Source organism: Malania oleifera, chromosome 5 (assembly GCF_029873635.1).
Source record: "Malania oleifera isolate guangnan ecotype guangnan chromosome 5, ASM2987363v1, whole genome shotgun sequence".
Lineage (NCBI taxonomy): Eukaryota > Viridiplantae > Streptophyta > Magnoliopsida > Santalales > Ximeniaceae > Malania > Malania oleifera.
This window is the reverse complement of record NC_080421.1, coordinates 6608317-6635421: the sequence shown is the minus strand read 5'-3', so window position 1 is coordinate 6635421 and position 27105 is coordinate 6608317. Positions and strand designations below refer to the sequence as shown.

At 35.7% G+C, this 27105-nt stretch overlaps 3 protein-coding genes and 1 non-coding gene across 8 annotated transcripts; 3 read left to right on the top strand and 1 right to left on the bottom strand.

Annotated features, from left to right (window-relative positions):
• Positions 1-405: 405 nt before the first annotated feature.
• On the top strand, positions 406-4378 carry LOC131156424 (bZIP transcription factor 29). 4 transcript variants are annotated; one of them, XM_058110097.1, is made up of 5 exons: positions 406-863; positions 1072-2469; positions 2581-2713; positions 2791-2875; positions 3677-4378. In XM_058110097.1, the coding sequence occupies exons 2-5, from the start codon at positions 1187-1189 to the stop codon at positions 3976-3978; spliced, it is 1803 nt and encodes a 600-aa protein (XP_057966080.1). In that variant the 5' UTR covers positions 406-863; positions 1072-1186; the 3' UTR covers positions 3979-4378. The 4 variants fall into 4 exon arrangements, with proteins under 4 accessions (XP_057966080.1, XP_057966079.1, XP_057966078.1 ...); XM_058110096.1 differs by having other exon boundaries at positions 434-863; positions 1131-2469; XM_058110095.1 differs by having other exon boundaries at positions 538-863; positions 1140-2469.
• Positions 4379-9256: 4878 nt separating this feature from the next.
• On the top strand, positions 9257-9340 carry TRNAL-CAA (transfer RNA leucine (anticodon CAA)). The gene has a single exon. It is a non-coding gene; the product is annotated as a tRNA-Leu (tRNA).
• Positions 9341-9848: 508 nt separating this feature from the next.
• Positions 9849-18130, top strand: LOC131156423 (tRNA-dihydrouridine(47) synthase [NAD(P)(+)]-like). Of its 2 annotated transcripts, XM_058110094.1 has the most exons (9): positions 9849-10280; positions 10752-10868; positions 10976-11212; positions 14761-15294; positions 15796-16068; positions 16301-16582; positions 16665-16785; positions 17206-17375; positions 17473-18130. In XM_058110094.1, the coding sequence occupies exons 1-9, from the start codon at positions 10014-10016 to the stop codon at positions 17569-17571; spliced, it is 2100 nt and encodes a 699-aa protein (XP_057966077.1). In that variant the 5' UTR covers positions 9849-10013; the 3' UTR covers positions 17572-18130. The 2 variants fall into 2 exon arrangements, 1 of the variants encoding a protein (XP_057966077.1); XR_009136995.1 differs by lacking the exon at positions 17473-18130 and having other exon boundaries at positions 9899-10280; positions 16301-16586; positions 17206-17343.
• Positions 18131-20964: 2834 nt separating this feature from the next.
• Positions 20965-23154, bottom strand: LOC131156422 (amidophosphoribosyltransferase, chloroplastic). Its single transcript, XM_058110093.1, has one exon. It carries the CDS (start codon positions 22992-22994, stop codon positions 21249-21251), a length of 1746 nt encoding a protein of 581 aa, XP_057966076.1. The 5' UTR covers positions 22995-23154; the 3' UTR covers positions 20965-21248.
• Between the last annotated feature and the right edge of the window lie 3951 nt (positions 23155-27105).

Below are 27105 nucleotides of genomic sequence, written 5' to 3'. Positions count from 1 at the left end.
AACTATAATATTATTCCTAAAATGCCCCTACTTCAAAGAGAACTAAAAAAAATAAAAAATATAAATAAAAAAGAAAGAAAGATATGCACATCACGTTTCATTGTCTGCGACGAAATTATTTATTTCTCACTCTAATATTAACAAATTAAAATGAAATCAATAGAAAAATATCTCAATTGGAAAATTCTTTGGCTATGTCTCGAGCATATTATTGACATTTATACTATAGGACTCAATAAATGAATGGTAGTGATGTGTTCGATATATGAGTGTTTGATATATTGAAAATTTTGTAGCATGATTGATGGGGCGGTGTTCTATACGCGCCTGGGGAGCGTGTGGCGAATGGGTGCGGGGATTGGAGCAAGTATGCCAATTTAGAGAAAAATGAAGGCTACATAATCTGCGGTGATAGAGGGAAAGAAGATTTAATTACGGATTGACGAAATGCGGTCGGAATGAAATTGGAATTCATCCCAAACTCAAATTACACTGAAATGAAGATGAAATTCGTATTAAATTCACGCGTAGCAGTCATGATATCCGTGATAGCAGTCGGCGTCGTCGTCTTCATCCTAGAGAGAGAGAGAGAGAGAGAGGGAGACACGCAGAGAGATTCTTAGAGAAAGAAAGAGAGAGTTGTAGAGAGAGAAAGTAGATAGAGAGAGATTGTGGCTTTGATATTTCCGTCCGGGAAACAAAAGTTGAGGGAAAGCTCCTTTGGACTCTTCCGCTGGATTGGGAGGGACTGACGCCAAATGTGGCGGAGAAATTAGGGGAAACTCTCACTATCTCCCGCCGGTCTTCACCCTTCATTGCGTTTGCTTCTGGGTCTTTGCTTAAAATGACCTGTTCGTTATGAGGTATACTGTCGAAGTCTGTTGCTTTCTTTTATCTCTCTCTCTCTCTCTCTCTCTCTCTCTGCCTCTCTACTTCATGTCTATGTTGTTCTAGAAAACATGGTTTTTTCTAGTGTTATATTTGTGTGTGTTTGTTTATGCTTTTGTCTATTAATTTGCTGATTCTAGGGTTTTGATGAACTTATCGTGTACTTGTTTTGTTACCTTCTAGGATTTTTTTTTTGCTTTCGATGAGGTTCAATTCTTGTGAGTAAAGGTGGTTTGATCTAGTTAATTTAGGGTTCTTTCGAGGAGCACTGTGCACTAGGATTAGTAGTTTGGAGCAAATGCGAATGGGTGACACAGAAGAAGCTAGTATCGATATGATGCAGAGGCTTCAATCTTCTTTTGGGACTTCATCTTCATCAATCCCGAAACAACCCTTGTCCATAAACCACCAACTTGATATTCCTCAGTTTAACACATCCCATATCCGTGCGCCTATGCGACAGGCTTCGCAAAGTTTTAATCTTGATAGCAGCAAGCGCCTTGGGATACCACCGTCTCACCCACATCTGCAGATCCCTCCCATTTCACCCTATTCGCAGATCCCAGTCACCCGCCCTGCTAATCAACAAGTCGGTTCACAGAATTTTAGCCCGGGGCCATCTCATTCAAGATCTTTATCTCAGCCTTCCTTTTTCTCCCTTGATTCACTGCCCCCGTTGAGTCCTTCGCCTTATCGTGACTCTCCATCAACCTCACTCTCCGATCAGGTTTCTGCTGATGTCTCTATGGAGGATCGAGACACCAACTCACATTCATTATTGCCACCGTCACCTTTCACTAGGAGTAATTCTTCAAGGGTTGGTGAGAGTCTTCCCCCACGCAAAGCACACAGAAGATCGAATAGTGATATCCCATTTGGGTTTTCTACAGTGGTGCAATCTTCGCCACCTCTCATGCCACTAAAGAGTCCGGGTGCTTTGGAGCGACCGGTCTCGAGAGATGGGGGTAAACCTGTTCAGTTGGTTAAAAGGGAATCGAATTGGGATAGAGGTAGTGATGGCAATGCAGAAGGAATGGGTGAGAGGAAATCTGAAGGAGAAGTTGTGGATGACCTCTTCTCTGCATATATGAATTTGGATGGTATTGATGCATTGAACTCTTCTGGTACTGATGACAAGCAAGGTAATGAGAATCGTGAAGATTTGGACAGCAGAGCCAGTGGCACGAAGACAAATGGTGATAGCAGTGATAATGAAGCAGAAAGCAGTGTAAATGACAGTAGTAATGGCATGCAGATAGAAGGAGTTGGTTCAGCTGAAAAAAGGGAAGGGATTAAGCGGACTGCTGGGGGAGATATTGCTCCGACCTCCAGACACTATAGAAGTGTTTCGATGGATAGTTTCATGGGAAAAATGCATTTTGGGGATGAGTCACCTAAGCTGCCACCTTCCCCTGCAACTCGTCCTGCGCAAACATCGCCCAGCAATACAATGGATGGAAATTCTGGTACCTTTAGCTTGGAATTCGGGAATGGTGAGTTTAGTGGGGCTGAACTGAAGAAAATTATGGCAAATGAGAAACTTGCTGAGATCGCATTAACTGACCCAAAGCGTGCCAAAAGGTATTACTTGTGCTTCCATCTTTTTTGTCACTATAATTTATAATTTACTTTTATTGTTTTGGAAGCGTGGTACATCTGCTTGGTACTTACACAAGGATGGTGCATGTGTAGGATCTTGGCCAACCGTCAATCAGCTGCTCGTTCTAAAGAACGAAAAATGCGGTATATCTCAGAGTTGGAACACAAGGTTCAAACCTTGCAGACAGAGGCTACCACCTTGTCTGCCCAGCTTACATTGTTACAGGTTGGAAATTTTAGTGCTGATCCTTTTCAATTTTTTTTTCAATGGTTTTGTTTTGTCTTATGTTATTTTGTATACAGAGAGATTCTGCTGGGCTCACAAGCCAGAACAATGAATTAAAGTTTCGCCTTCAAGCCATGGAACAACAGGCACAGCTCCGAGATGGTATGGATTTGTTTTCTTCTATGATATTTATCCGTGGTCTGAAGCACAAAAACATTCCAACCAGTATTAGCTGTGTGGAAAAATAGAGAACAGTTGTGCATATGCTTGTCCCCTGCAGGCATGATTATATATTTTTTAAGCATCAAGTTTGAGAAACCCTTTCAGTTTGTCATAGAATTTGTTATCTAATCAGTTAGTTTGTTCAGAAGAAGTTTTATCTGTTCAATGAAGTCGGTGTGCTAAGATAAAATGAGGATGTTGAGATAAATAATATGATAACAAATGCTAGATTTAGAAAAATATGATTGCTAAGTTCGCAAGTTATGTGAAAGGCAATATTGGAGAGAGTTTTGGGATGGTTTTTATTTGTGAATAATAATTAACAAGGGTTCCACCGGCACAGAGGAGTTGATGCTGTTCCAAAGACGCATTGGGTGGGCTTGTGAGAAAAAGGCATGATTGGATGTGGTCTTTGGTTGAGCTGTTTCCATCCAGTGTGGACTGTAAATAAATGTGTATTTAAATTATTAAATCATGGGGATCGCCTGCCTCATTTACATTTTGATACAAAGATGGCCAGTGGGCATAAGGTGTTGCCATTGTTTTCAGGTTCTGTTTCTGCTTTATGCATTGGCCAACCATTTGTGTTATAGAATTATGGTTTGTCTTTTGAGTTGCAGGTAACAATTATTTTTGCTATGCGCTAATTCAATTGTTTCTTTCATTCCACTTTACACCTGTATTTCTGCAATGCTTATGCTTGTGAGCTACTGAATGCTTGTCTTGGGGAATATTTGACAGCTCTAAACGAGGCGTTGACTGCAGAAGTCCAACGGTTGAAGATTGCCACTGCAGAGCTGAGTGGTGATTCTCACTCTTCTAAATGTTTGGGCGGTCAGCAACTTTCTATTAATCCCCAGATGTTCCAGCTACACCAGCAACAGCCTTCACAACTTAATATTCATCAGCTGCAGCAGGCACAGCAGCATCAGCATCAGCATCAGCATCAGCATCAGCATCAGCATCAGCAGCAGCAGCACCAGCAGCAGCAGCAGCCACAGCAGAAAAGCTGCCCAACAACAAAGCATGAGTCAACCCAATAGGCTGTGAAGCATCAGATAGCAATATGGCATCGAAACTGTGGATGCCTCTTTAATCGTTCTCCCGCTCTGGCTCTCAATATTAAGCAGTTTGTTCGTGCATTCGTTCATTAGTTTCCAACACTGTAAGGTGTGGTAATTACAAAATTCAACCCTGCGTTGTATGTTGTGCTCAGACTGCGGTATGAAGTCATATACAAACCCTAAGATATATTTAATTTATATTTATAGCTTTTATTTATATCCCAATCCGGTATGGGCATGTAAGCATTACTTGGACATGTACTCTTATTATGTCATCGACAGTGGTGGGGAAGTTTAAACTCAAAAATTCATCCTCAGTTTTATCTTTGTATTTTATCTTTGTATTTCAGTCGAGAATGAATGTGTCATTTCTTTTCAATTGTCCTTGCATTTTCTTCAGTTTTATTTTCTTTGCCTATCCCAAAATGGCCCTTGTGTACAAGGATCAAGGATGATCCACCATGGCAAGCTGTTCTCATCCAATGTGTCTGCAGTGAACAATCTTCTGTTCTGACTTGGAAACTTGTTCTGTTGTGGAAAAGTTCCATGGATGGAGAAAGTGGAACCAGCTTGGGGGAGAAGAAGAGGACAAGTACTCGTGGGTTTTTAAATTTTTATTGGGTTGGCTGGCTTAGGACAGGTGGTCCTAAGAACCACCATTAAAGACCCTTGAATGAAACTCAGATGCAGGTAGCGTCCTTCATGTTATGTTATGGTCATTACCGAAGCACTGAATCTCAGGGCTTGACAATTGTTTTCATTTGGTTTCCAAGAGCTGTGGTTGTTCCTGTGTTGCAGGTTGGCTAACTTGTTAGCCAGCAGTGTTGTAGGTTGGCTAACAGTGCTGCAATTCCTTATTTTTGGCATTTTGAAAGTCAATGCCGTGGCATGGAATCAAGGGAATTCCGTGATTTTCAAGGCGTCTTTTCAAAATTAAGAAATTTATACAAATTTAGGGTTTGCTTATCTATGAATTTATGTTTTTATTTTTCAAATAACTTTAAAAGGTTTTAATTTGTCGTTTAGTTTTTCAAGAGATTCATATTAAAAATGTAAAAAATGAAGATTTTATTTAAATGTGCCAATATATAAATCATATTTAATAATGTTTATTTATTCTTAAACTTTTAAATCATATTTAATAATTTTTTATTTTAATAATATTTGGCTTGGAGGTCACCGGTTCGAATTGTAAAAATAGTCTCTTACAAAAATGTATGGTGAGACAATTTATTATAAACTCATTATAATTTTTTTTTTTTTTGGGATCAACTTTGTATATTGTCATTTTTTAAATTCAAACTATCATAAAGAATTCAACTCGTATCATGAATTAAGAAATCGATCCAAAAGAGAACAAAGTTTTCCCATTTTTTCTCCATACGTCAATTGTTTCCCCACCAAACAAGGAACAATCATATGAAGATGATTCCTCCTTTAAACTAATTAATTAATTAATTAACTAACTAATTAATCAATTCATAGCATATACTCTTCATGTCAACTTCATTTCCAGATGTAAGGAAATTAAACCACAGGTCGCATCATGCCACATCTTTCAATCCCGATAGAAATTTCTTCGAATCCGATGTCCATTTTTATTTTTAAAAACACCCCCATGTATAATTTAATCAAAAGTAAAATAAATGCAACATAAAAATATTAAACATCCCATGATTAAATTATAATTATCTATAATTAATACATTAAAGTTTTCATAATTAACCCACAATCAATCCATAATTACAATTTTTTATTGAATATTTTTTTTTATCGTATATCAAATTTTAACTTTAAAATCAGACAAAAATATTTATTGCAAATAAAATTTTAAGAAAGCGTGTGAGAAAATTAGGGAGAGACCCTACCCCTCACAACCACCACATGTGTTTCTACATTGATTATATGTATGGACATTAATTAGGTTTTCAAGTCCACCATAAGAGTAGCTGGTGCAAGCTAAAACAATGGCACCTTATGCAAGTCATTAGCTGCACCATACACAACTCTAGCATGGATGAGAGTGACATTCATTTTTTAAAAAATTAAAAAAAAATTGTTCTCTCATGAATTAATTTGAGGGCTCATTATTCCTCGATATCTTTGAATATTTTCGATTAGGATAGATCGAGGGAGCCCTTTTGAATTTTCCTTTATATAGTGCTGAGCTGTCATCCTTTAATTGGTCTCCTTAATTTGGTATTATTTTAAAATTAAATAAAACAATGGCACCTTCTAGGTCTTTAATTGCACCACTCGATGCTGTTGATGGATGGCATGAACGAGGATAACATTAATTTTTGAAAAACAAAAAATCATTTTGTCTCTGACGAGTTAGTTCGAGGGCTCATTATTTCTTGATATCTTTTAATATTTTCAATGAGAATAGAGCGAGGGAATCCTTCTGAATCTCCCTTTATATAGCGCTGAACTATCATTTTTAAGTCATTCTCCTTAATTTGACACTATTTTACAATTAAATAAAACAATGACACCTTCTGCAAGCCATTAGCTGCACACTACACAATGCTATTGATAAATAGTATGAATGAGAGTAACATTAATTTTTAAAAAACAAAAGTCGTTTTGTCTCTCATGAATTAGTTTGAAGGCTCATTATTTCTTGACATATTTTAACATTTTCAATGAAGACGGATCAAGGGAGCCCTTCGGAATTTCCCTTTGTATAGCCTAAGTTGTTATTTTTTAACCGTTCTCCTTAATTTGACACTATTTGATAAATAAATAAAATTACGATGTATGCCCTTAATTTGTTTTTTTCCGTATTTTCAAGAGAATTTTTGACATGATACATATATTTCGCCTCCGTAAAATACAATTTCAGCAATCACTACCGATTGTTCTTACTGAAATGAAGCAAAATAAAATAAATATTATCAATTTGTCTTTGGAATTTTATTTAACAAAAATATTTTTTAAAAAATATTATTGAAAATTAAGAAAACATAAAAGTCAATGACATAATATGCAGATTTTGTTAAATTCATTGCTATATGTTCTATTTTTCTTCTCGTTATCCTTGAGCTCCGTTTGGAACTTGGAAAATGTGAGGGAAAGGAAATGAAAGGAAAATATTGAGTAATTCACTTTTTAAAGTTTGACTATCAAGAAAAGTAAAAAATAAAAAAACAAAACCAAATCAATAAATAAAGTTTTAACTTTCATATCAATAACATTTAATTTTTCTTATTTTTTAATTATATTAGAACAAATTCTCATTTTTAGTATTATTTGGTATAAAGAAAACATAATGAAAAATAAATTTCCTACCTATTTTCTTTTCCTTTTCTCATCAAAATCCTTGATCTAAACAGACCCTTAATAACCAAATAAGAAAAAATATATATATATATATATAATTTTGTTTTATTAACTTCTTTTTCAAGTTCTAAAGAACATGTTAGGGACAAGGAAATTACTTTTTATATAAAAAAAAAGAGAAAAATATATACATCGTAAATCAATGAATAAATTGTTGTAATATTTTCTAAAATATATGATTCTATGAGTTTTCAAAATGTTCCTTCGATGAATTTTCTAAAGCATTCATAATGAGTATTTAATATTATGTGTGTTTGTCCCACATTGAAAAAATGATGGTGCGACTAAGTGGTGTGACCAAGAGACCAAGTGTGACCTAGCCGACGGTATCATCGACTGAACATGAAATCCTAAGAGTCTCGACCAGGGGTTTGATTAGGGCGCGACTAGGCTCGATCGAGTCGATGCCAGGTGCAACCAGGTCGAATCTGTTTTGCTATTTGAACTGATGCAACCTTTCAAAAAACACATAATTTTGTCTATATAAAAACAAGATTAACTCCACGAAATATACAAATAATTCATCATTCTCTCATTCTCTTTCTTACAAAAACTTCCATAAGTTATATATTTTCTACAGAGATAAAATTCCAGAAAATTTGTTCAGATTACTTTAAGGGTGTTTGTGATTAGTTTTCGTTTGTGTATAACACAAACTGATATCAGATCATATTATGGGTTTCATTGTATCCTGAAAACGTATTTACTGACCCAATACAGATCAATCTAGTGGAGGCAAATAACGTTTTAAGGAAAACGACATTGTAATGTGGCTTGAAGCAAAATTTCTGTTTTGCAGCATTTTCTTATCTTATTCATACATAAATATTTTTTTTCACATTATCAACATTTAATTTTATTAATTTTAGTTATAATAATATTATACATGAAGAAAATGCAATTAAAATAAAAATTTTTTTTTCTCAAACAAAAATGTTCATCCAAATGGAACCTCGTGTTTTATTTTTGTAAACTTTGAAATTTTAAAAATTGTCTTTTGCAAGGTAAACATTTTGTTAAGTTGTAGAAAGTTTTTGGGACGTTGGACCAGCCCAAGAAGTTGTAGCCCAGCCCAGAAAGGTGTATACATATTCTCAAAAAGAAAAATTTTGAATAATGAAATGGTTAATGACCTGTTTGTATTGTTTTTATTTTTTGTTTTCTTATATAATTTTTGTACCAAAAAATAAAATATAAAAACATTTTTTTATTTTTATTGTTAGTTTTTAGTGATTTCAATAAAATTTGGAAAATTTAACCAAATATTTATTATTTTAGTTATTTTGATTGTTTGTTATTAAAAATATTTTAATATGTAGAATTAACTTTTGTTGGGTGAAATCATTTATTTTATACATATTTGTATTAAAAAATAAAATGATTGCATGAATTTAAAATATAATTAAAATAAAAAATACCCATAAATTTTAAAAATTAAAAACTAACTATAAAAATTATTTACAAAATATTTATACTATTTTCAATTGTCATATACAATAAAATTGTTATAGTAAAGTAAATTTTGAAATATATAAATTATGTAAAATGATTATAATAATTTTATTTGCCTTATAGTGTTCTTAATTTGTATTTAATCATATTTTTAATTAATATTTGATTCAAAAAGAATTTGATTAATCAAAATTTTAATTTTATAAATTGTTTTTTTTTTAGTTTTTAGTTTCTTGTTTTGTTTTCTTTTTCATAATTTTCGACAGCGAACCAAACAACTCCTTGTTTTATGAAAATATTTTTATTTAATAATATATTTCAAAAATAAAATATTAAATGTCGTTTTTTTAACGTTAAAAAAAACTTGAGAATGTATTAGTATCGCTTTTCCGGCTGTGTTAAGATCGGTGAGCTAAAATATATTTACTATCATATAAATAAAGTTGAGCGGAGTACACCACTTGTCAGGATGGCCGAGTGGTCTAAGGCGCCAGACTCAAGTTCTGGTCTTCGAGAGAGGGCGTGGGTTCAAATCCCACTTCTGACATTTTCTCTTCACTTATACATTTGTTCTTTTAATATTTGAAAGAAATATGATCCTTTTAATATATATATCTTTTCTTTTATTATTTGAAAGAATTATGCTCCCTCTACGCTATTTTCTCTATTGAGTGGGAGTAATAATCCAATAATAAAAAGCACACAAGTTACTATTGTAAAATCATTTGTTTTTAATAAAATTCTCTTTTATTAATCAAGAAAATCGAATACCAAATTAGTATTTAATTACAATATTATGCTTCAAAAATTAAAAATATTAAAATATAAAATATACAATATGTCATGAACATCATCCGTCACTCACTAAAATGTAAAAATAAAATTAATTTGGTGTGTATAATATAATTATGTGACCTCAAAATATCACTTTTAATTTGATTTTTAATTTTGTAAAATATTAAAAAAAGCAACCTTTATATGAGGACAATTTTTTAAAAATATTTTATTCTTCTTTGAAAATTTCAATTAAAAGACGATAACTCATGATTTTCAATGAACATTTACAGATGTTTTAACACTTAAATACGACGTCGTTCTAGAAACGCTCTGTTGTCGACGTCGTTCTTTTGAAGCGAACCCTATCTTCAGGAGTTCCTTTCTTCTAAACCCCCAACTTCGAACACCGCCACACACGGTGTTCAGAATTTATCGGATCCGCCATGGACGACGGGTCCGCGGCCGAGCTCGGGGTGGAAGAGAAGTTATCGGTGGAGCCGTCTATATCGAGCTCAAGTGGAGCTGGACGAACTCCAGAGGAACTAGTGGCGAAAGCCATAGCTCCCGTTAAGAGGGGCTTCCTTCGTCCTCCTCCTACCAGACCTCACTCGGCCGACGCAGATGGCGGTGTTTCCGACGCCAAAGCCGCTGCTTCTGTCATAATCAAAGAAAAGAAGTCCAAGCGTCAGCTCAAAAGAGAACGTCGTCAGGTATCGTGCCGACACTATGTTTAGAACACCGCCCGGATGATAAATTTCGGACGAAGTAATTAAAAGAGCAGGAAATATGAAAAGAATAATAATATTGTTACAATTTTTTTCCTCTTAGCTCAAATGTGATTGAAAATTAAATAAAAAAATAAATTTGCATTGTTTGAAAAGCCAGTTCTGTTGCTATGCTGTACTAATAATTATGATGAAAATTAAGGACTTGTGTCGTCTGAGAATACGGTGATTATTTGATGTAGGAATTTGATATAATATTCCTGTTTATTTATTTGATGTGTAAACTATTCGTAAGTATTCTGTATTGTATGATAGTGCTCATGGTACTCTCTCCGCTTTGATTTTAACACAGAAAATTCTTTGATTTTTCATTTTTGAATATATATATATGCATTGTTTATTAATCTTAACTTTTTCTCTGTTGTTATTTAATCACGAGATGTTTTCAAACCTCAGGAACAAAAATCTGTGCTGCATATCTGTCCTGAGATAGCGAAGACAGGAAACATTGGTTCATGCCCTTACAATGATAAATGCCGTTTCAGCCATGACTTAGAAGCCTTTAAAACGCAGGTAGTGAACAGTTGCTTTTCTGAAATTGTCAGTTATCTTCCAAATCAATTTTCTGAAATAATTGTATCATTCAACTCTTGTAATGGGCATGGCGTTCTTAAATGCAGAAACCAGCTGATCTGGAGGGAAATTGTCCTTTCATGAGTGCCGAAGTGGCTTGTCCGTATGGGTTGGCATGTAGATTTTCAGGTACACATAAAGATGATATTTGTAATGGAGCTTTGAATGGTCAGAAGATAAGCTCAGAAATGAATGGACTGAGCAAAGATGTTCAGAAGCTTTTATGGAAAAATAAATTGAACTTCCCCAAGGCAAATGCTAAACTCAAACTTCTTGGGCTGATGGTAAGAAGTTGTATAATTTTTTTGATATTGTTTCTTTTTTATTACTTTCTACCTACTTTTACATTTCATTTATTTGTTTATTTACCTGTGCACCATGGGCTGTCTGTGAGTCATGACAATCCATTTTTTAGTCCCGTAATTATTGATTGAATAAGTATATTAGTGCCATATGTAAAAAATGGAAATTATTTTCAAGCCAAATTGATTTAGGAAATTAAGGGTGAGTTCATTGATTTAGAAAGGCTGTCGTTTCATTTTACATGCTTTAAAAGCTATTAGAAATGCCATGGACTATTTGAGATGGTTTGGACATGTGCAATGGCTGTTAAGTCAATGGTAAAGGAAGTATTTTGATTGAAGTGGAGGGTTGTATTAAGATAAGAGGAAGAGAGATGGAAGCGGGCTGAGCAGTTTACAAAAATTTAATAAATTTTAATTTAACAAATAGGATATGCTTAAACAAGTTCAATGGAGGAATGATCCATGTAGCTAAAGCCTAATAGTTGGGATAAAGGCTCAGGGCTTGTTTGGTATTATGGTTCCAGCTGGCCGTTTCGGCTGCAGGTGGCAGTTGCTATTGTTGCAGTTTGCATGCTACTGTGATTGAAGGTTGTGGTTGAAAAGAGGTACACTACAATTCAGAATTTTTGCTAACAATTGATTTTCGGATTTTATTAGCTTTTGACAATTGCCAACAATTAGAGGTTTTTTTTTTTTTTTTTAAGGGCGTTTGAATTGTTTCCTTCTATTGTTTTCTGCTTGTGTTTTCTTCAACCAGACAAAAATGTGTACATGTTTGGTTGTGCGTTTTTTGGAAGTTCCAAAAGAAGCCGTTTCTCTAGTTTCCTTAAAAATAAAAACCCACTTTTAGTGATTTTCACTTAGTTGGGCAACGGAGGAGAGGTGCTGTTTATAAAATTTATGCCTGGGGTCCTCCACTTCTATTCCCAACCATGCATTTTCATCATACATTTTTGTTGGTTTTTTTCTTCAATTTCACACGTCTAGCCCCCGCTCCTTCACATAGCAGCTGCTGGTATGCTGCCCGTTCATGCAGCTGAGGGTCTCATGTTGTGGCTTGTAGATGAAGGGAAAATCATCTTGCGATTTGGTTCTCAATGTTGATTTGTGGTCGACAGCGATGTGAGCGAGCGAAACATTTTTTATGTGAGGGTTTTGTCCTTTGTTCTTGAAAGGTTGGAGCTCATTTTGGGTTTAGTGCATTTGGGTTGATTTCCTGATAGTTTGAAGTCTTTCATCCAAATCATGGCTGAAATTTCTTGTTGCTGTGGTTGAATTGTGTGGGGACCATTGGAGTTACTCCTTTTCCAGAAATTTCGCAAAGCTGCCCCCCCACTTGCTCTGTTCTTCCACATATTTCTTTTCTCCCATGTTTCAACATGATTTTTTCCCCTTTTTTCCTCAATTTTTGGTGATGAACAGCATATTTCTTATAATTTTATGAGAGAAAAAACTGAAAACAATTAACCAAACAGGTTTTCAGTTTCAGTGATAGAACCAAACAGGTTAACAGTTTTTAGTTTTTATCTTCTGTTTTTGGTTTTCAGTCTTCATATTTTTTTTAATATCTTTGTAATATTTTCCTGTGATAGCAAATGGCCGCTTAGTTGCGGAAAGTTATTTCCATTTTTATTTTTTAATTTTCCAAAGAATTACAAAAAAATCAGATTGTTTTTTCACCTTTGCAACATTTGTATTAAAAAAAAGGAAGATAATAAATTTTTTTGGCACTATTCAAGTATGGAAAATAGTTTTATTTTTTCATTGCCAATTTTTCAAATAATTACAAAAATATTGTATTGTTTTCCAATTTTCTAAATTTGTCTAGGAAAGTTGGGAAACATCTGTTTATTATTTACTATATTTCTGATTTCTTATATCATTTTTGGAGAATTGTAAAACAAGGTGTAATTTTGTAATTATTTGGAAATCTAGAAATGAATAATGAAACTTGTTTTCCGCAATTGAGCAAATCCTTTATTTTTTACCGTTTTAATACAAATCTTAAAAAACTGAAAAATAAAATGGCATATTTATAATTTTTTGGAAAACTAAAAATGAAATAATGAAAACTGTTTTACAACTAAATGGGTCTGTTGCTAACAGCTAAGGATTACCAAACGATTAACCTGCCAATATAGCAACCTTCAAAAGCCTTTTCAAACCGCCAAATGAAGCACACACATTGGAGTTGTTTGCTGTCACTGTCAAAAATTATGGAAACGAATACTGAAATAAAAAACAAAAACTAAAAGCTGAAAACTGCATTATGTTTGGTTAATATTTAAAGAAAACTAAAGTAAATTGGAAGTGTGATTGAACTTATGCTCATTTTTTCTTTGAATGAAATGACAACTAAACATATGATCAAAATAATAAAAATGCAACAGTATACAAATTAGAAAAAAAATTTGTAATAAAAAATAAAATAATAATTATAATTATTATATTCAATTATTATATTTTTTAAACTTACTTTTTTAGTGCTCCAAGACCAATCATATTGTACATGACATTTGGAAAATGGAAAAAAAGATTTTTTAAAAATAACTTTTATTTTTTAATTATTTTTTTAAAAATTTTATACAACAACAACCAAAAAAAAACCAAGCCTTAAGTCCCACTAGGTGGGGTCGGTTATATGAATCATTTTCCGTCAATTTATGCGATCATGGATCATTTCTTTTGACAGATTCAAGGATATTAAATCCTTACTATCTCCTCCCAAGTTATTTTAGATCTACCCCTACCCCTTCTACTATCCTCCACAATAACTAATTCACTCTTTCTCATTGGTGCACTATGTGGCCTACGTTGCAAGTGTCCATACTATTTGAGTCGTCCCTTCCTTATCTTATCTTCTATAGGAGCTACACCTAACTTACTGCGAATATGTTCATTCCTAAATTTATCTTTCAATGTTATACCACCCATCCATCTAAATATTCTCATCTCAACAACTTTTACTTTTTGGATATTCTATTTCTTCGCTGCCCAACATTCTGATCCATATAGCATAGCTGGTCTTATAGTTGTCCTATAAAACTTACCTTTTAATTTTAAGGGTATTCTATAATCACAGAGCACACTTGAAGTACTTCTCCATTTTATCCAACCTGCTTTAACTCTATGCATTACATCATCTTCAATTTCTCCTTCAACTTGCATAATAGATCCAAGGTATCAAAATCTATAAGTGGTATTTATTTCTTCATCATCAAGTTTAACTTTCTCTTTAATATTCCTCCTATCATTACTAAAATTACATTTCATATATTCTGTCTTATTTCTACTTATCCTAAAGCCTCTACAAGTGCTTTTTATAAATATTGTATTTTAATTATATTTTAAGTTTGTATGGTCATTTCATTTAATTTGCACAAGACATTTGAAAACTTCATTAGTAACCATTTTACATGCTTCTTATTGTATTCTGAATGTTCTGACCATCAATCTGTAGTAAGAATTCGTGGATGTTTCTACTTTGTTGATTCCATTGGGTGTTTTCTTAAATCATTTTATTGCAGGGCAAGGCCAATTCGAAAGTGAAAATGGAGGATAAGGAGGAAGGTGATCAAACTATTTCAAATGGTTCACATGATGTTGATGAAAATGCTCGTAATGAGGCGGCCAATGACTTGAGTGATGATGTGGAGCTCGCTCCAAAAAAACCGGAGGATAATGAAGATGGTGCATTTGTTGCTGATGAAATTAGGCCCCTCAAAAAGGCAAAATCTGTAGGTGATGAGAAGTGTTGTACTGATGAATTGAATAATGATTCTTGTGTCTCTGTGGAATGTAAAGGTGCCAACATGATGCAAAAAGACACAGAGCAAAGCTCCAGAAGGAATGAACTAGAGGCGAAAATGGATAACATTATCACAGATGCTGATATGTGCCTAAAATTACACTCGCGTGAAAAGAAATTGATCGATTTCAGAGAAAAGCTGTATCTGGCACCTTTAACCACTGTTGGGAATCTCCCTTTCCGAAGGATTTGCAAGGTGTTGGGAGCAGATGTAACATGTGGGGAAATGGCTATGTGCACAAATCTCTTGCAGGTTTGCCTATTAAAGAAATGCGTTTCAATTTTTTTCATAGTGTTGAAAATTGTCACAGTTGATACTTTATACTGAACTTTTCAGAGATTGATGCTTCATGAGAATATTGGCTTTGTTACCTTGCTTGCAAACTATTTTACATTCTGTGGTCCTTCAACTTCAGTGCAGTATGATTTTCACCAAATGAATTAATTCTTCTTGATGAGGTTCATGTGATTTCATGTTTAGCTTTCAGTATGGCCCCCAACACAACCTTTTTCAGAGGGAATGTATTCAAAAAGTGACCTTTTCTAAAGTGGAATGTTATGATGAATTTCTGCTTTGTCAAAATTAGTTTGCAAGGCCTGAATGCTACATTTTTAATGAAAATTAAGATGGAATGACTGATTTTTTTTTTTTTTGAAGATTTCTCAAGTGGTTTTACCAGTGTTCATGATGTTTGTTTATTCATGATTGCTTTAATAATTAATATAATATATTTTGGTTTTGATGTGAGAATAGGGTCAGGCTTCAGAGTGGGCACTGCTAAGACGACATTCATTGGAGGACTTGTTTGGCGTACAGATATGTGGGGCACATCCAGATACTGTGGCCCGGACTGTAGAACTTATTGATCAAGAATGTACAGTTGACTTCATTGATATAAATATGGGATGCCCAATTGACATTGTTGTTAACAAAGGTGCTGGGTCAGCTCTTCTTATGAAACCACTGCGGATGAAAAATGTTATAAGAGCAGCTTCAGGCACAGTCGATCAACCAATAACTGTCAAGGTACTTACCAACCTACCAGTGTGGTCGTGAAGGATGGAATTTTTAACAAAAGAATAATCAGTTTTGCTTGTTTCTTCTTGTTTCAAAATTATGGCTTATTTATGACAATGTGCCATTTAGATTACTGCAAACTTTTATCTTCTGTTTTTCTTTATGTTTCTGGTTTGAACTTTTTTCTTTTTCTCAGCACCGTGTTGAGATGTCATTATAAGGCAATTTTTTGTGACACCAGGTGCGAACAGGTTATTTTGAAGGAAGAAATCGCATTGATTCATTTATTTCAGATATTAGATCTTGGGGAGCTACTGCAGTAACAATACATGGCAGGTCACGCCAACAGCGCTACAGCAAGCTTGCTGATTGGGATTATATATATGATTGTGCAAGAAAGGCACCTGACTCGTTGCCAGTCCTGGGAAATGGGGATGTATTTTCGTATTTAGAGTGGAACAAACACAAGTCTGACTGCCCTGAGCTCTCGTCATGCATGATTGCTCGAGGGGCATTAGTTAAGGTTTGTAGATTGAGGCTTTGCATTGCACAACTTGCCTGTTTCATTAAAGTCATTTTTACTTATTATCTTATGTGATTTGCAGCCTTGGATATTTACTGAAATTAAGGAACAGAGGCACTGGGACATCAGTTCTGGGGAAAGGTTAAACATATTGAAGGATTATGTACGATTTGGCCTTGAACACTGGGGTTCTGACACAAAAGGTATGATTATTCGTAATTCTTCAATTGTTTGTGTAAAACTCATATCCAGATACCAGATGTGTTTTTGTAACCACTGAGGGGAATTTTTGTGGACATTCCTTTGAAGTCTGGCTCTTCAATTTTTGTATAACCTTAACTAATTTGAGCTCTTAAAGAGTTCATGGCACTACTAGAGCTCATGTTGAAGTTGAACCTTGCTAATTATGACTGATTAGGATGCAACTTAGTTTGTTTTAAGTCGTCTAGTCCCATTGAACAATATAACTGAACCAACCCAACTCATGTAAATTTCAGCTTATTCTGATCGTGATGGTGTTTTTTCTTTGTTTCCGTACTCAATATAGTCTAAAATTTGTTAGTGAATCAGCTCATCTTGCACAATTTTCATGGGTATCTTGCTTTTTCTGCCTACATGTGCAGGAGTCGAGACTACTAGGCATTTCTTGTTGGAATGGCTAAGCTACACATATAGATACATTCCTGTTGGTCTCTTAGATGTTATCCCACAACGACTGAACTGGCGACCACCTTCGTATTTTGGTCGCGATGACCTTGAAACACTGATGGCATCTGATTCTGCAGCTGACTGGGTACACACTTAATGTTATCTTGGCTAATTTATGTGCACTATTAAGCTGCCAAACAACACAACTGTTACCTTGCTCACACATTATAATTCTTATTCAGATTCGGATCTCTGAGATGTTGCTCGGAAAGGTTCCTTCTGGTTTCACATTCGCACCAAAGCATAAATCCAATGCCTACGACAGAGCTGAAAATGGTTAATTTTGAGGAGGTGGGATGTCTTGGCAGATGCGATGTTCATTTCATGCCTTTCCACTCACTCAATTTAGAAGTCCCCAAGTTTGTGTTATGCCATGAACCTGGCATTGGTATGCTGCTTCATGAAGAAAAGGCGATTGGGCAAACGAACTTGGACTGGTAACTTCTGTATCATCATCAATGGGAAGTGCACTTTGAACTTGCTAACGTTGTCTTTTTGGTTAGCCTCGTTTTTTTTTACATCAAAGGGCTTTATATTTACCCAAAGATACTAATAGCACAGCAATGGGAAATTGCAACAATTTCATTTTGAACTTACCATTTAACCACACCTGCGAACTCAAAAGACTGCTAGTTATTTATTTATTTATTTCTTGTTATTTCTAAAAATGTTTGCAAATATTTGAAGCACAGTTGATTTGATGTGGCTTCTGTAATGAATCTCAAAAAGGTTTATGCTATGAGAGTTCTATTGCAAAAAAACGACTCTAAAAATGCATGTACCAGAGCTTAAAGGTGCTCTTATAAGAGTTTCAGGAGTTCTAAGGCTCATTTACAACTTACGTTTGGAACTTAAAAAATATTAAAGAAAAAAATAAGTATTTTCTTTCCCTTTTTGTAATTTTGTCGTGAAAAAATGCTGAGGAAGAACACAAAATATATAGTGAAATCAGTGAAAAAAAACTATTTTACATGTCATTAATATTGTTGTTGACGTTTTCCCTTTTTTGATTTCTATTTAAAAGTTTCGTTCGTAATAGTGTTTGATATATGTGCCAGCTAGGTTTACTCAAGTAGTAACGGTAAAGTTAAACTTTGATTCTGAGGTCTGAGGTCTGAGGTTAGATTCTTTTACTTGTGGTTTGTTTAGTGAATTACTAGAGATGCATCAATAAGTGAGTCGAAATGTTTTCATCCTTCATTTGGTACTGCCTCAGGAATCCAAAGGGCTTGATCAAAGTTGATTCGGGAAAAAAAAAAAAAATAGTATTTGATGTTTATAAAGTTGGTTCTCTCTCTCTCTCATTTTCTATTTCTATTTTTTGGAGCGCCCCTTTCATCTTGCAATTCTTGCCCTAGGAAAATGGTCAGACAGCGAATCACCTTGTCCATTATGAACAACTTTTCTCTTGTTGGAAGGGTATTATGAATGGATATCCAAAAGAAAATCTTCACTTTCGGTGTAAAATTATGCTGCCATATCCATTTGCACGCTCAAAGCTCAAATTGGCATTCAGATGTCTTTTTCATGTCTAATATGGTCAATAATATTCTGAGCACTAACAAGTGGTAACTCGCGAAGCTGATTTTGTTCGAAAGGTGAGGCCCCAAAAGATTAAAAAAGAAAGAAACAGTCAAAATCAAGAACATAAGTAATCATCTCCCAAACATTATCATTGCCAATGTAATATCAGACTAACAGAGATTTATTAATAAGGAAAATGAGGTACAGAAGCATTTCTCTTCCAAAATTTGATGTGACATACCCTTCTTCCTGGACAGTTTATTCTCCCAGTAATTTGCATTCCTTAACAAGAATAAATGTGTTAATGGGGCCAGCTTTGCTAAGATGAACCAAAACAAAAATAAGAAGTGGACTTTTTTCTTTGTTTTTTTTCTCATTACAGCAATAATAATGGTACAGGTAGTGTTTGGGTGTCCGAATTCCGGAGTTAGTGTTGTGTTCTTGTGAATTTGGAAGAAATTCAATACAAGTTTATTGCATTTTGTCTAAATGTATACAAATCTAAATTCGAATATGACATCCACACTTCCAAATATAAAGGTAACGCTATTTCAACTTGTCTACTTCTAAGAGGACCTTCCAACTCTTAAGACACAACTTACACTTCAGCAAAAAATAAAAATTGGACTTCTTCCTTATGACAGTAATGGTAATAGTAAGGTAGTGTCAGCATGAGTTGTATGTTTGGCATAATTAATAGATTGATTTTGTAATTAATCTTAAGAATTTGGTTTGTTGACCAATCTTATATATTAAATATAGAAATATTTAGTTTCCCTTAGAATAGAATTGTTTCCTACTTTATAGGATGTAATTTATATCTATATATTGCCTTCGACTTGAAAAAGAAAAACAAAAAAACAAATTGGTGCACAAAGCTTCCGCGTATGTAGGGTCTGAGGAAGAGGCGAATCATAATGGGTCTATAGTACGCAATCTTACATTACATTTTTGCAAGAAATTATTTCCACGCCTCGAACTCATGACCTCTAGATCACACGATGACAACCTTATCGTTACGCCTAAACTCCCCTTCCGATTTAAAAAAAAAAATACATAATAATAATTATCCGTGGACACCATTGTTTAACAAGTAGTGTTCAGGAATACATTAATTAGGCTTGGTTTTGAATTTGTTTGATTTTGAAAAATATTTAATATGAATCGTTTTGTCCATATACAGACGAATCTAAATTCGGGTCTAAAATCCATACTTTCAAGGGCAGAGATACTCTATTTCAACTTGTACACTTCCAATAGGGCATTCCAACTCCAAAACATGACTCGAAGAGCTTACACTCGCAGCAAAACCATCCACTGTAGTGCCTTGCTACATACTACTACTGTATTTAAACTACTATAACGAGTTCCCTCACAGCGGCACCTGATACAGGGGAAGCATGTGAGGTTCAGGGAAAATTCATTCACACACAGAAATAACATATTGCAAACCCTTAAATCTTGCATGGTACCTGTTTTCATTCAAAGTTTTCTGGTTGAAGATGATGAACCCTGCCATCAGTTGCAGAAACAACAAACCCGCAGCAAGCTGAAAGGCGACACAGCACAGGCTTCTTCTACTTGATCATACTATTTTTATCTTCCGAAACTGAGAAAGTGATCATCTGAAGATGAATATCGTTTGCTGCCAGGTCCTAGAACTCAATAAAATTATAAAATGTTCAGAACAACATCATTAGGAATGCTTGTCTTGTTCTTAGTTGAATGACATGCCATCTTAGCTTGGATATCCAAATAAATTCCCTCCATCTGCATTGGTTGGGCCATTTTAAGCCTTTGAGCAGTAACTTCTGTTACCGAGAGAGAGAGAGAGCACATTTCTTCCCTTTACTGCTCTACAAGTTCACAATCAAACCATCTATTTAAGTCCACAAATAATCTTCAACTAAAGCAAACTCTGGGCTCTCTTCCACACATTCCTTGCATGGTTTTGTTTACCAATGGTCCATAAATAGCAAGTGAATTATCTACGATCGGTATCCATATACACTTGCTGCCCCCACAAAAAATAAGTTCCGAAAAATGGAAATACTACTAAACGAAAGCTCAAGTTTTGAATTATGGCACAGAATGATTATATAATATCAGAATTGGGATAAAAACATTCAATGATGTAAACAAAAACGATGGAAAGAAGAATAAGTTGTTTCATAACCAATTGCCTACTGTCCAAAAACAAAATAAAGCCCTGATGAACTCAAAAAATTACACAAAACAAGAGATAATCAACACATTGTTTGGTAATGTGAAAATTGAATTCGCTCGAATAGGTGCATAATTACTGTATCCCTATCACTGGAGACATTGATCACTTACCCCATGACATAATCTAATGTTGAATCCAGCTGTCTTTCTGGGCATTCGCCATTCGGTAAACTGAGGCATTGCAAGCAAGTTCTCGCATTAAAAGCAGCTACCTGGAGCGGCCAACTTTGCCCACCTCAGGAGTTCTAGGAGCTTGAACCCAACCCCCATCAATGGATTCTATGCTACCATTCAACCCATCATCCACAAAATCACCATGCCTTTTCACTTTAATCTCCCTCGGTGGAACTGGGTAGTTCCCGGAGAAGCAAGCATAACAGAAGTTAGGAGAATCACTACCCAACAACTTCTTCAAGCTATCAAATGGAAGGAAAGCAAGTGAATCCGATCCAATGAACTCCCTGATCTCCTCCACACTCATCCTATTCGAAATCAACTCCTCCGAGCTAGGTGTGTCGACCCCATAATAACAAGACCCGATGATCGGTGGGCTGGCAATCCTCATGTGAACTTCCTTAGCCCCTGCTTCCTTTAACAGCCTGACAATCTTCGAGGATGTGGTTCCTCTGACAATTGAGTCATCCACAACCACAACCCTCTTTCCCTCCAATACGGCCCGAACCGGGGAGAGCTTGAGCTTCACTCCAAAGTCCCTAATCTTCTGTGATGGCTCAATGAAAGTCCTCCCAACATAGTGTGACCTTATCAAACCCTGTTGAAATGGCACACCAGCTTTGGCAGCATAACCAAGTGCAGCCACCACTCCAGAATCAGGCACCGCTATCACTACATCACAATCCACAGGAGCCTCAGTAGCCAGTATTTCCCCAAATGCACGCCGCGATTCGTATACCGACCGCCCGAAAACCACCGAATTGGGCAGAGCAAAGTATATGTGCTCAAAGATACATGATTTAGGTTCTGGGTGAGGCATCAAACAGAGCGATTGAACCCCCTCTTTGTCCACCACCAAAACCTCTCCAGGATACACCTCCCTCTCATATGTAGCTTCAATCAAGTCAAGGGCACAAGTCTCCGAGGCAAATACAACAGCACCGTTACTCCTCCTCCCCATCACCAATGGCCGAAACCCGAAAGGGTCTCGAACCGCCACGAGCTTATCCTCCGTTAGAAACACCATCGAGTAAGCCCCTTCAAGCTTCTCGCACGCATCAACTATCCTAAGGAAAAAAGGCCGCGCCTTTGATATTGCAATAAGGTGGAGAACAACCTCAGTATCGGAGCTAGTATTGAAAATTGATCCATTATCTTCCAGCATAGCCCGGAGGGAGCTGTAATTCACCAAATTTCCGTTGTGTGCAACGCCAACGGATCCGAAACGGTAGCCGGCGACGAAGGGCTGCACGTTTTTCAGCATGGAAGCGCCAGCGGTCGAGTACCGCACATGCCCAATTGCGGAATCGCCGGGAAGCTGGTCGAGTTTGGTTTCATTGAAAACGTCGGAGACAAGCCCAACGCCGGTGACGGAGTGAAGGACGTTGTGGTCCACGGAGACGATGCCGGCACCCTCTTGGCCGCGGTGCTGGAGCGCGTGGAGGGCGAGGTAGCAGAGGCGGGAGGCTTCGGGGTCGCCAAAGATGCCGACGACGCCGCATTCTTCTCGAGGCTTGTCGTCGTTCGCGCTTTCGATGAAACAGTCATCTAGGTTCGCTTTGTTGGCGGAGATAACGTCGGACAAGGGATTTTTGGAGCAAGGCTGGAAAGCGGCTCTGTGGGTGCGAGTGGAAGGGTGAGGAGAAGGCGCTCTGTGAGGAAAGCAGGGTTTTGCGAGGGTTTTGGCGGAGAAAGAGACGGATTTCTGAGATGGGTTTAGAGGAAAGAAGTGGGATTTCTCGAGAGAGGATGAAACGGGGGAGAGATTTGCCGCAGCCATGGCTGCTGTGAAGGCTGCGAAGGAAGAAAAATTCAGAGAGAGAGAGAGAGAGAGGAGTCGAAGAAGAAAGAAGAGTTGGCCTAGGTTTTTGGACTAGCGGGGAGAGAGTCAATTGGGTAGACGTTTGTGTCACATGTGGTTAGACAAGTGCCTCACCCCAAGAATACTATTGGAAGCTTTTAAGCTTGTTTGCTGGGCTTGAGGTATTGGTCAATAAGTCAATTCTTTGGTTCTAATTCACGCCCTTTTTTAATTAAAGATGGACTAATTGGGTAATTTGGTCAATTAGATCATAGCTTCGTCACCATCTATTAATGGTACTTATGTGTACATAAATTTTAGTCTTCAATGCATCTTAATTCATTGAGTCATATTATGAAAATTAAATTTTTTTTTTATTTTTCTTAAATTATAATTTTATCCATAACTGTGCCTATAATGCACTTAATGTTCTAATTTTTCACACAGTCGATCCTAAGTCTAGGTAAAGGAGGAGCGCTGCATTAGATAGTTGACACCCAACGTAAAATTTGTCAGATCACTATGATATGAATCCTTACAAAATATTTATTGGGACGTCCCTTACGAGCGACGCGTTGCACTTGTACCACTCAAGTGTAGTAGAAAATGGACAAAATGGAAGAGTGTGAGTTAGGTCGTTGCTCCGAAGCGACATGTCATGTCAGCACCTAGGTACGGTGTCAAATATGTGAGAGCTCGTACATCATTCTGGACATGGGCAGATAAAGAAGTTAGTTCAAGAAACTATGATTAGATTAACAATTTGGAATATAGAGACACTTATTTAATAAAAACATAGAAATTGTGGACACAATGTTTAAAAGAAAAATTAATATAATTTTTCTTCAAGAACTAAGTGGATGAGGGAGAAAGCTAAAAAATTTGATAAATCATGATTTAAACTTTCGTACACTAGAAAAGAAAAAATATAAGAATGAAGTAAGAATTATTATAAACAAAAACTTAAAAGATAGTTTTGTTGTTTTAAACAGAGTAAGTGATAGAATTATAAAAAACAAGATGATATTAGGCTAAGAAATAATAAATATCATTAGTGTTTATGATCCTCAATTAGGCTTAGCAGAAAATATTAAGTGACAATTTTGGGAAGATATGAATAGTATTATACAAGGCATACCAAGGATTAGAAAATATTCATAGGAGGAGATATGAATGGATACGTTAGAAAGGATAATAAAGGTTATGAAAAGATATATAGACGATATGAATATGAAAACAAAAATGAGTATGGGGAGATACTCTTAGGTTCCACTATGTCATATGATTTTATTATAATGAATACTTACTTTAAAAAGAAAGAAAAATACTTAATAACCCTTGAAAGTGGACAAAATAGAAGTCAAATAGATTTTTTTTTTTTTTAACTAGGAGGGTAGATTGTTTATCATGCAAAAATTGTAAAGTTATTTCAGGTAAAAGTTTGTTGGCTTTTTGAGTTTGATCTCTATTTTGATGTTGACAAATACAAGTGTCTCATATGTGTGTTTAGTATTTTGAACAGGTTCATTATTTGGAATGTACACACAAAAGAGGAAGATGGAAGCCAGAAAGGATTTAAAACTCACATCATCCTGACTGTTCCATGCAAACTTGAAGAGCAGAAGAAGAAGACATAACAGTTCTATTTGAATTGCATTTAATTTTTATCTTTTTTCTGTAATAATGCAAACATCTGCATGATATGGATTGGTTGCTCAGACAACCATAGATTGACCCTAAGGACCAACACTTTTCACAGAAGAACTTTTTCTTAAATAACTAATTTGTTAGGGTCAAAGATTATAGCTGAAATGAAGTTCGTAAAAGGTTGACCGACGTTGGATTTTTGGGCTTAATTAAAAAGCCTAGACCATAGTCTGACCTTAAGTTCTCAAACATTTCATGAAAAATCCGTTGAACTAAAATGTCATACCTATATGAACAAGAGAAACTTTTAATCAAAATTTGGACCTAAATTTACTTTGAAAGAGTTTTGGGCGACTGAACCTAGGAGGTTATAAATGCCTCAGTCAACCAAACTAGTAAGATGTCAACAAGTTAACTGAGGCTCGGGTGACCGAACCATATTTGAACGAACCATCCATGGTCGACCGAACCTTAAAGTTAACTTTTCCCATTGTCCCCGGGCGACTGAACTTATAGTTCAAAATATGCCCGGGCGACCGAATAGTGAAGTTCGGCAACTCGAACCATGGATCAGGCGCCTGAAGTCACGAATGAATGGAAAATCGCCCTAGGTTCAACTACCCAAACTTGCATTTAGTCACCTGAACCCAAGAACAAACTTGTGTCTGTTCCGGCGACCGGTGTAACGACCCAACCCTTCATACAGACCCAGGTGTCACTCACTCATACAAAATATGTCACGACCTGCTCATTTTCACACACACACACACACACACACACACACACACACATATATATATATATATATATATATATATATATATATTTTAATAAAAATCAACATCATGCACTCCAACTCAGTAGGTCACCATCCACCTGGACCCGTGGGTACCAGGGATATAATAGAACATACAACAGAAGCCTACGCAACAGAAAGTATATAATCATATACATCTCATCATAATGTGCAATACAACACATATACCAGAGTACTACGAACACTATCTCTCAGTATATACATCCCAAAAATAAATCTAGGGATAATTCCTACAAAACCTAACTGTCCCTACCAAAAACTTACCCTTCGCAGAGGGCAGATAAAAACACTAATTCTGCGGGGCTTTTCCCGCTCTCTTATTTGAGGCTCCTGAAAAGTTATTAAAATTTAGGGGTAAGACACCTCTCAGTAAGGGAAATAAACTAATACTAGTGTGTGTGGCAATATGAGTAATTCGTGTTCAACATATATCATATATAACACATTTAGTACTGTTTCATCAAATCTGGGAAAACATATATATATATATATATATATATATATAAATCAACATGGCAGAACGTACTACATTTTCATAACATATCTCATCTCATATCATAATAATAATAACATAAAGCAATCCTGGTAGGTTAGCTGGCTGTTGTCATGTATTACCCCCACATGATTGGGTTGTGTGGCCCGAAGGCGGGACTTGACAATGGTTGGCCGACCACTGCCAAGTCAATAGTCTAGTCTGTAGGTCCGATGAGTCTACCCAGACTGGTCCGTACACCAAGGGCGATAACAGCACACTTCTTAAAAATAACCACATAGACCATCCAATCTCACACCACTCCATACAGCGGCGTTAACACAGATATCATGATCACGAGGACCATGGACACATAACAATGGTACCGTGCAAGTACTAGCCTAAACCAAGCCAATCAGATTCTGATATCATATACATATATTAAAATTGTGATACATAGATATCTCATATCATTCATTTTCACATCAATCACATCATTTCACATATATACGTGTATCATGAAAATCATCGGCATGTACGCCAGTATTACACATTTTAACATAGCATGGCCCGTATGCCGGCAAATCACATAGCATTGCCCGTACGCTAGCAAACCACATAGCACGGCCTGTACGCCGACAAATCACATAGCACAGCCCGTACGCTGGCAAACCACATAGCACGGCCTGTATGCCGATAAATCACATAGCACGGCCCGTACGCCAGAAAATCACATAGCACGGCCCATACGCCAAAAAATCACACCCACATATATATATATATATATATATATATATATATATATATATATATATATATATATAAACATCTCGGCCCATACGCCGATTTTCCATCATAAAAATCCATATCATCCACATTCCCAGAAAACAGCATTTCACAACATTTTTACTCATGCCACACAGTAGATTTTCCACATATTCAACATACGATCATTTTCAAAGTATTTTGCAAATATAAGACATGTATATATATAATCATATACATTTTCCATAAATCAAATGATAACTATATATATATAAGCATTTTTCAAAATAGTACTAGCTTTGTTTATCCCCTTACTTGATTCCTGGAAAGCCCCTAATAGAACTGTCCCGCACCCGTAGGGTTCCTAACTCAACACCTTGAAAATGAAA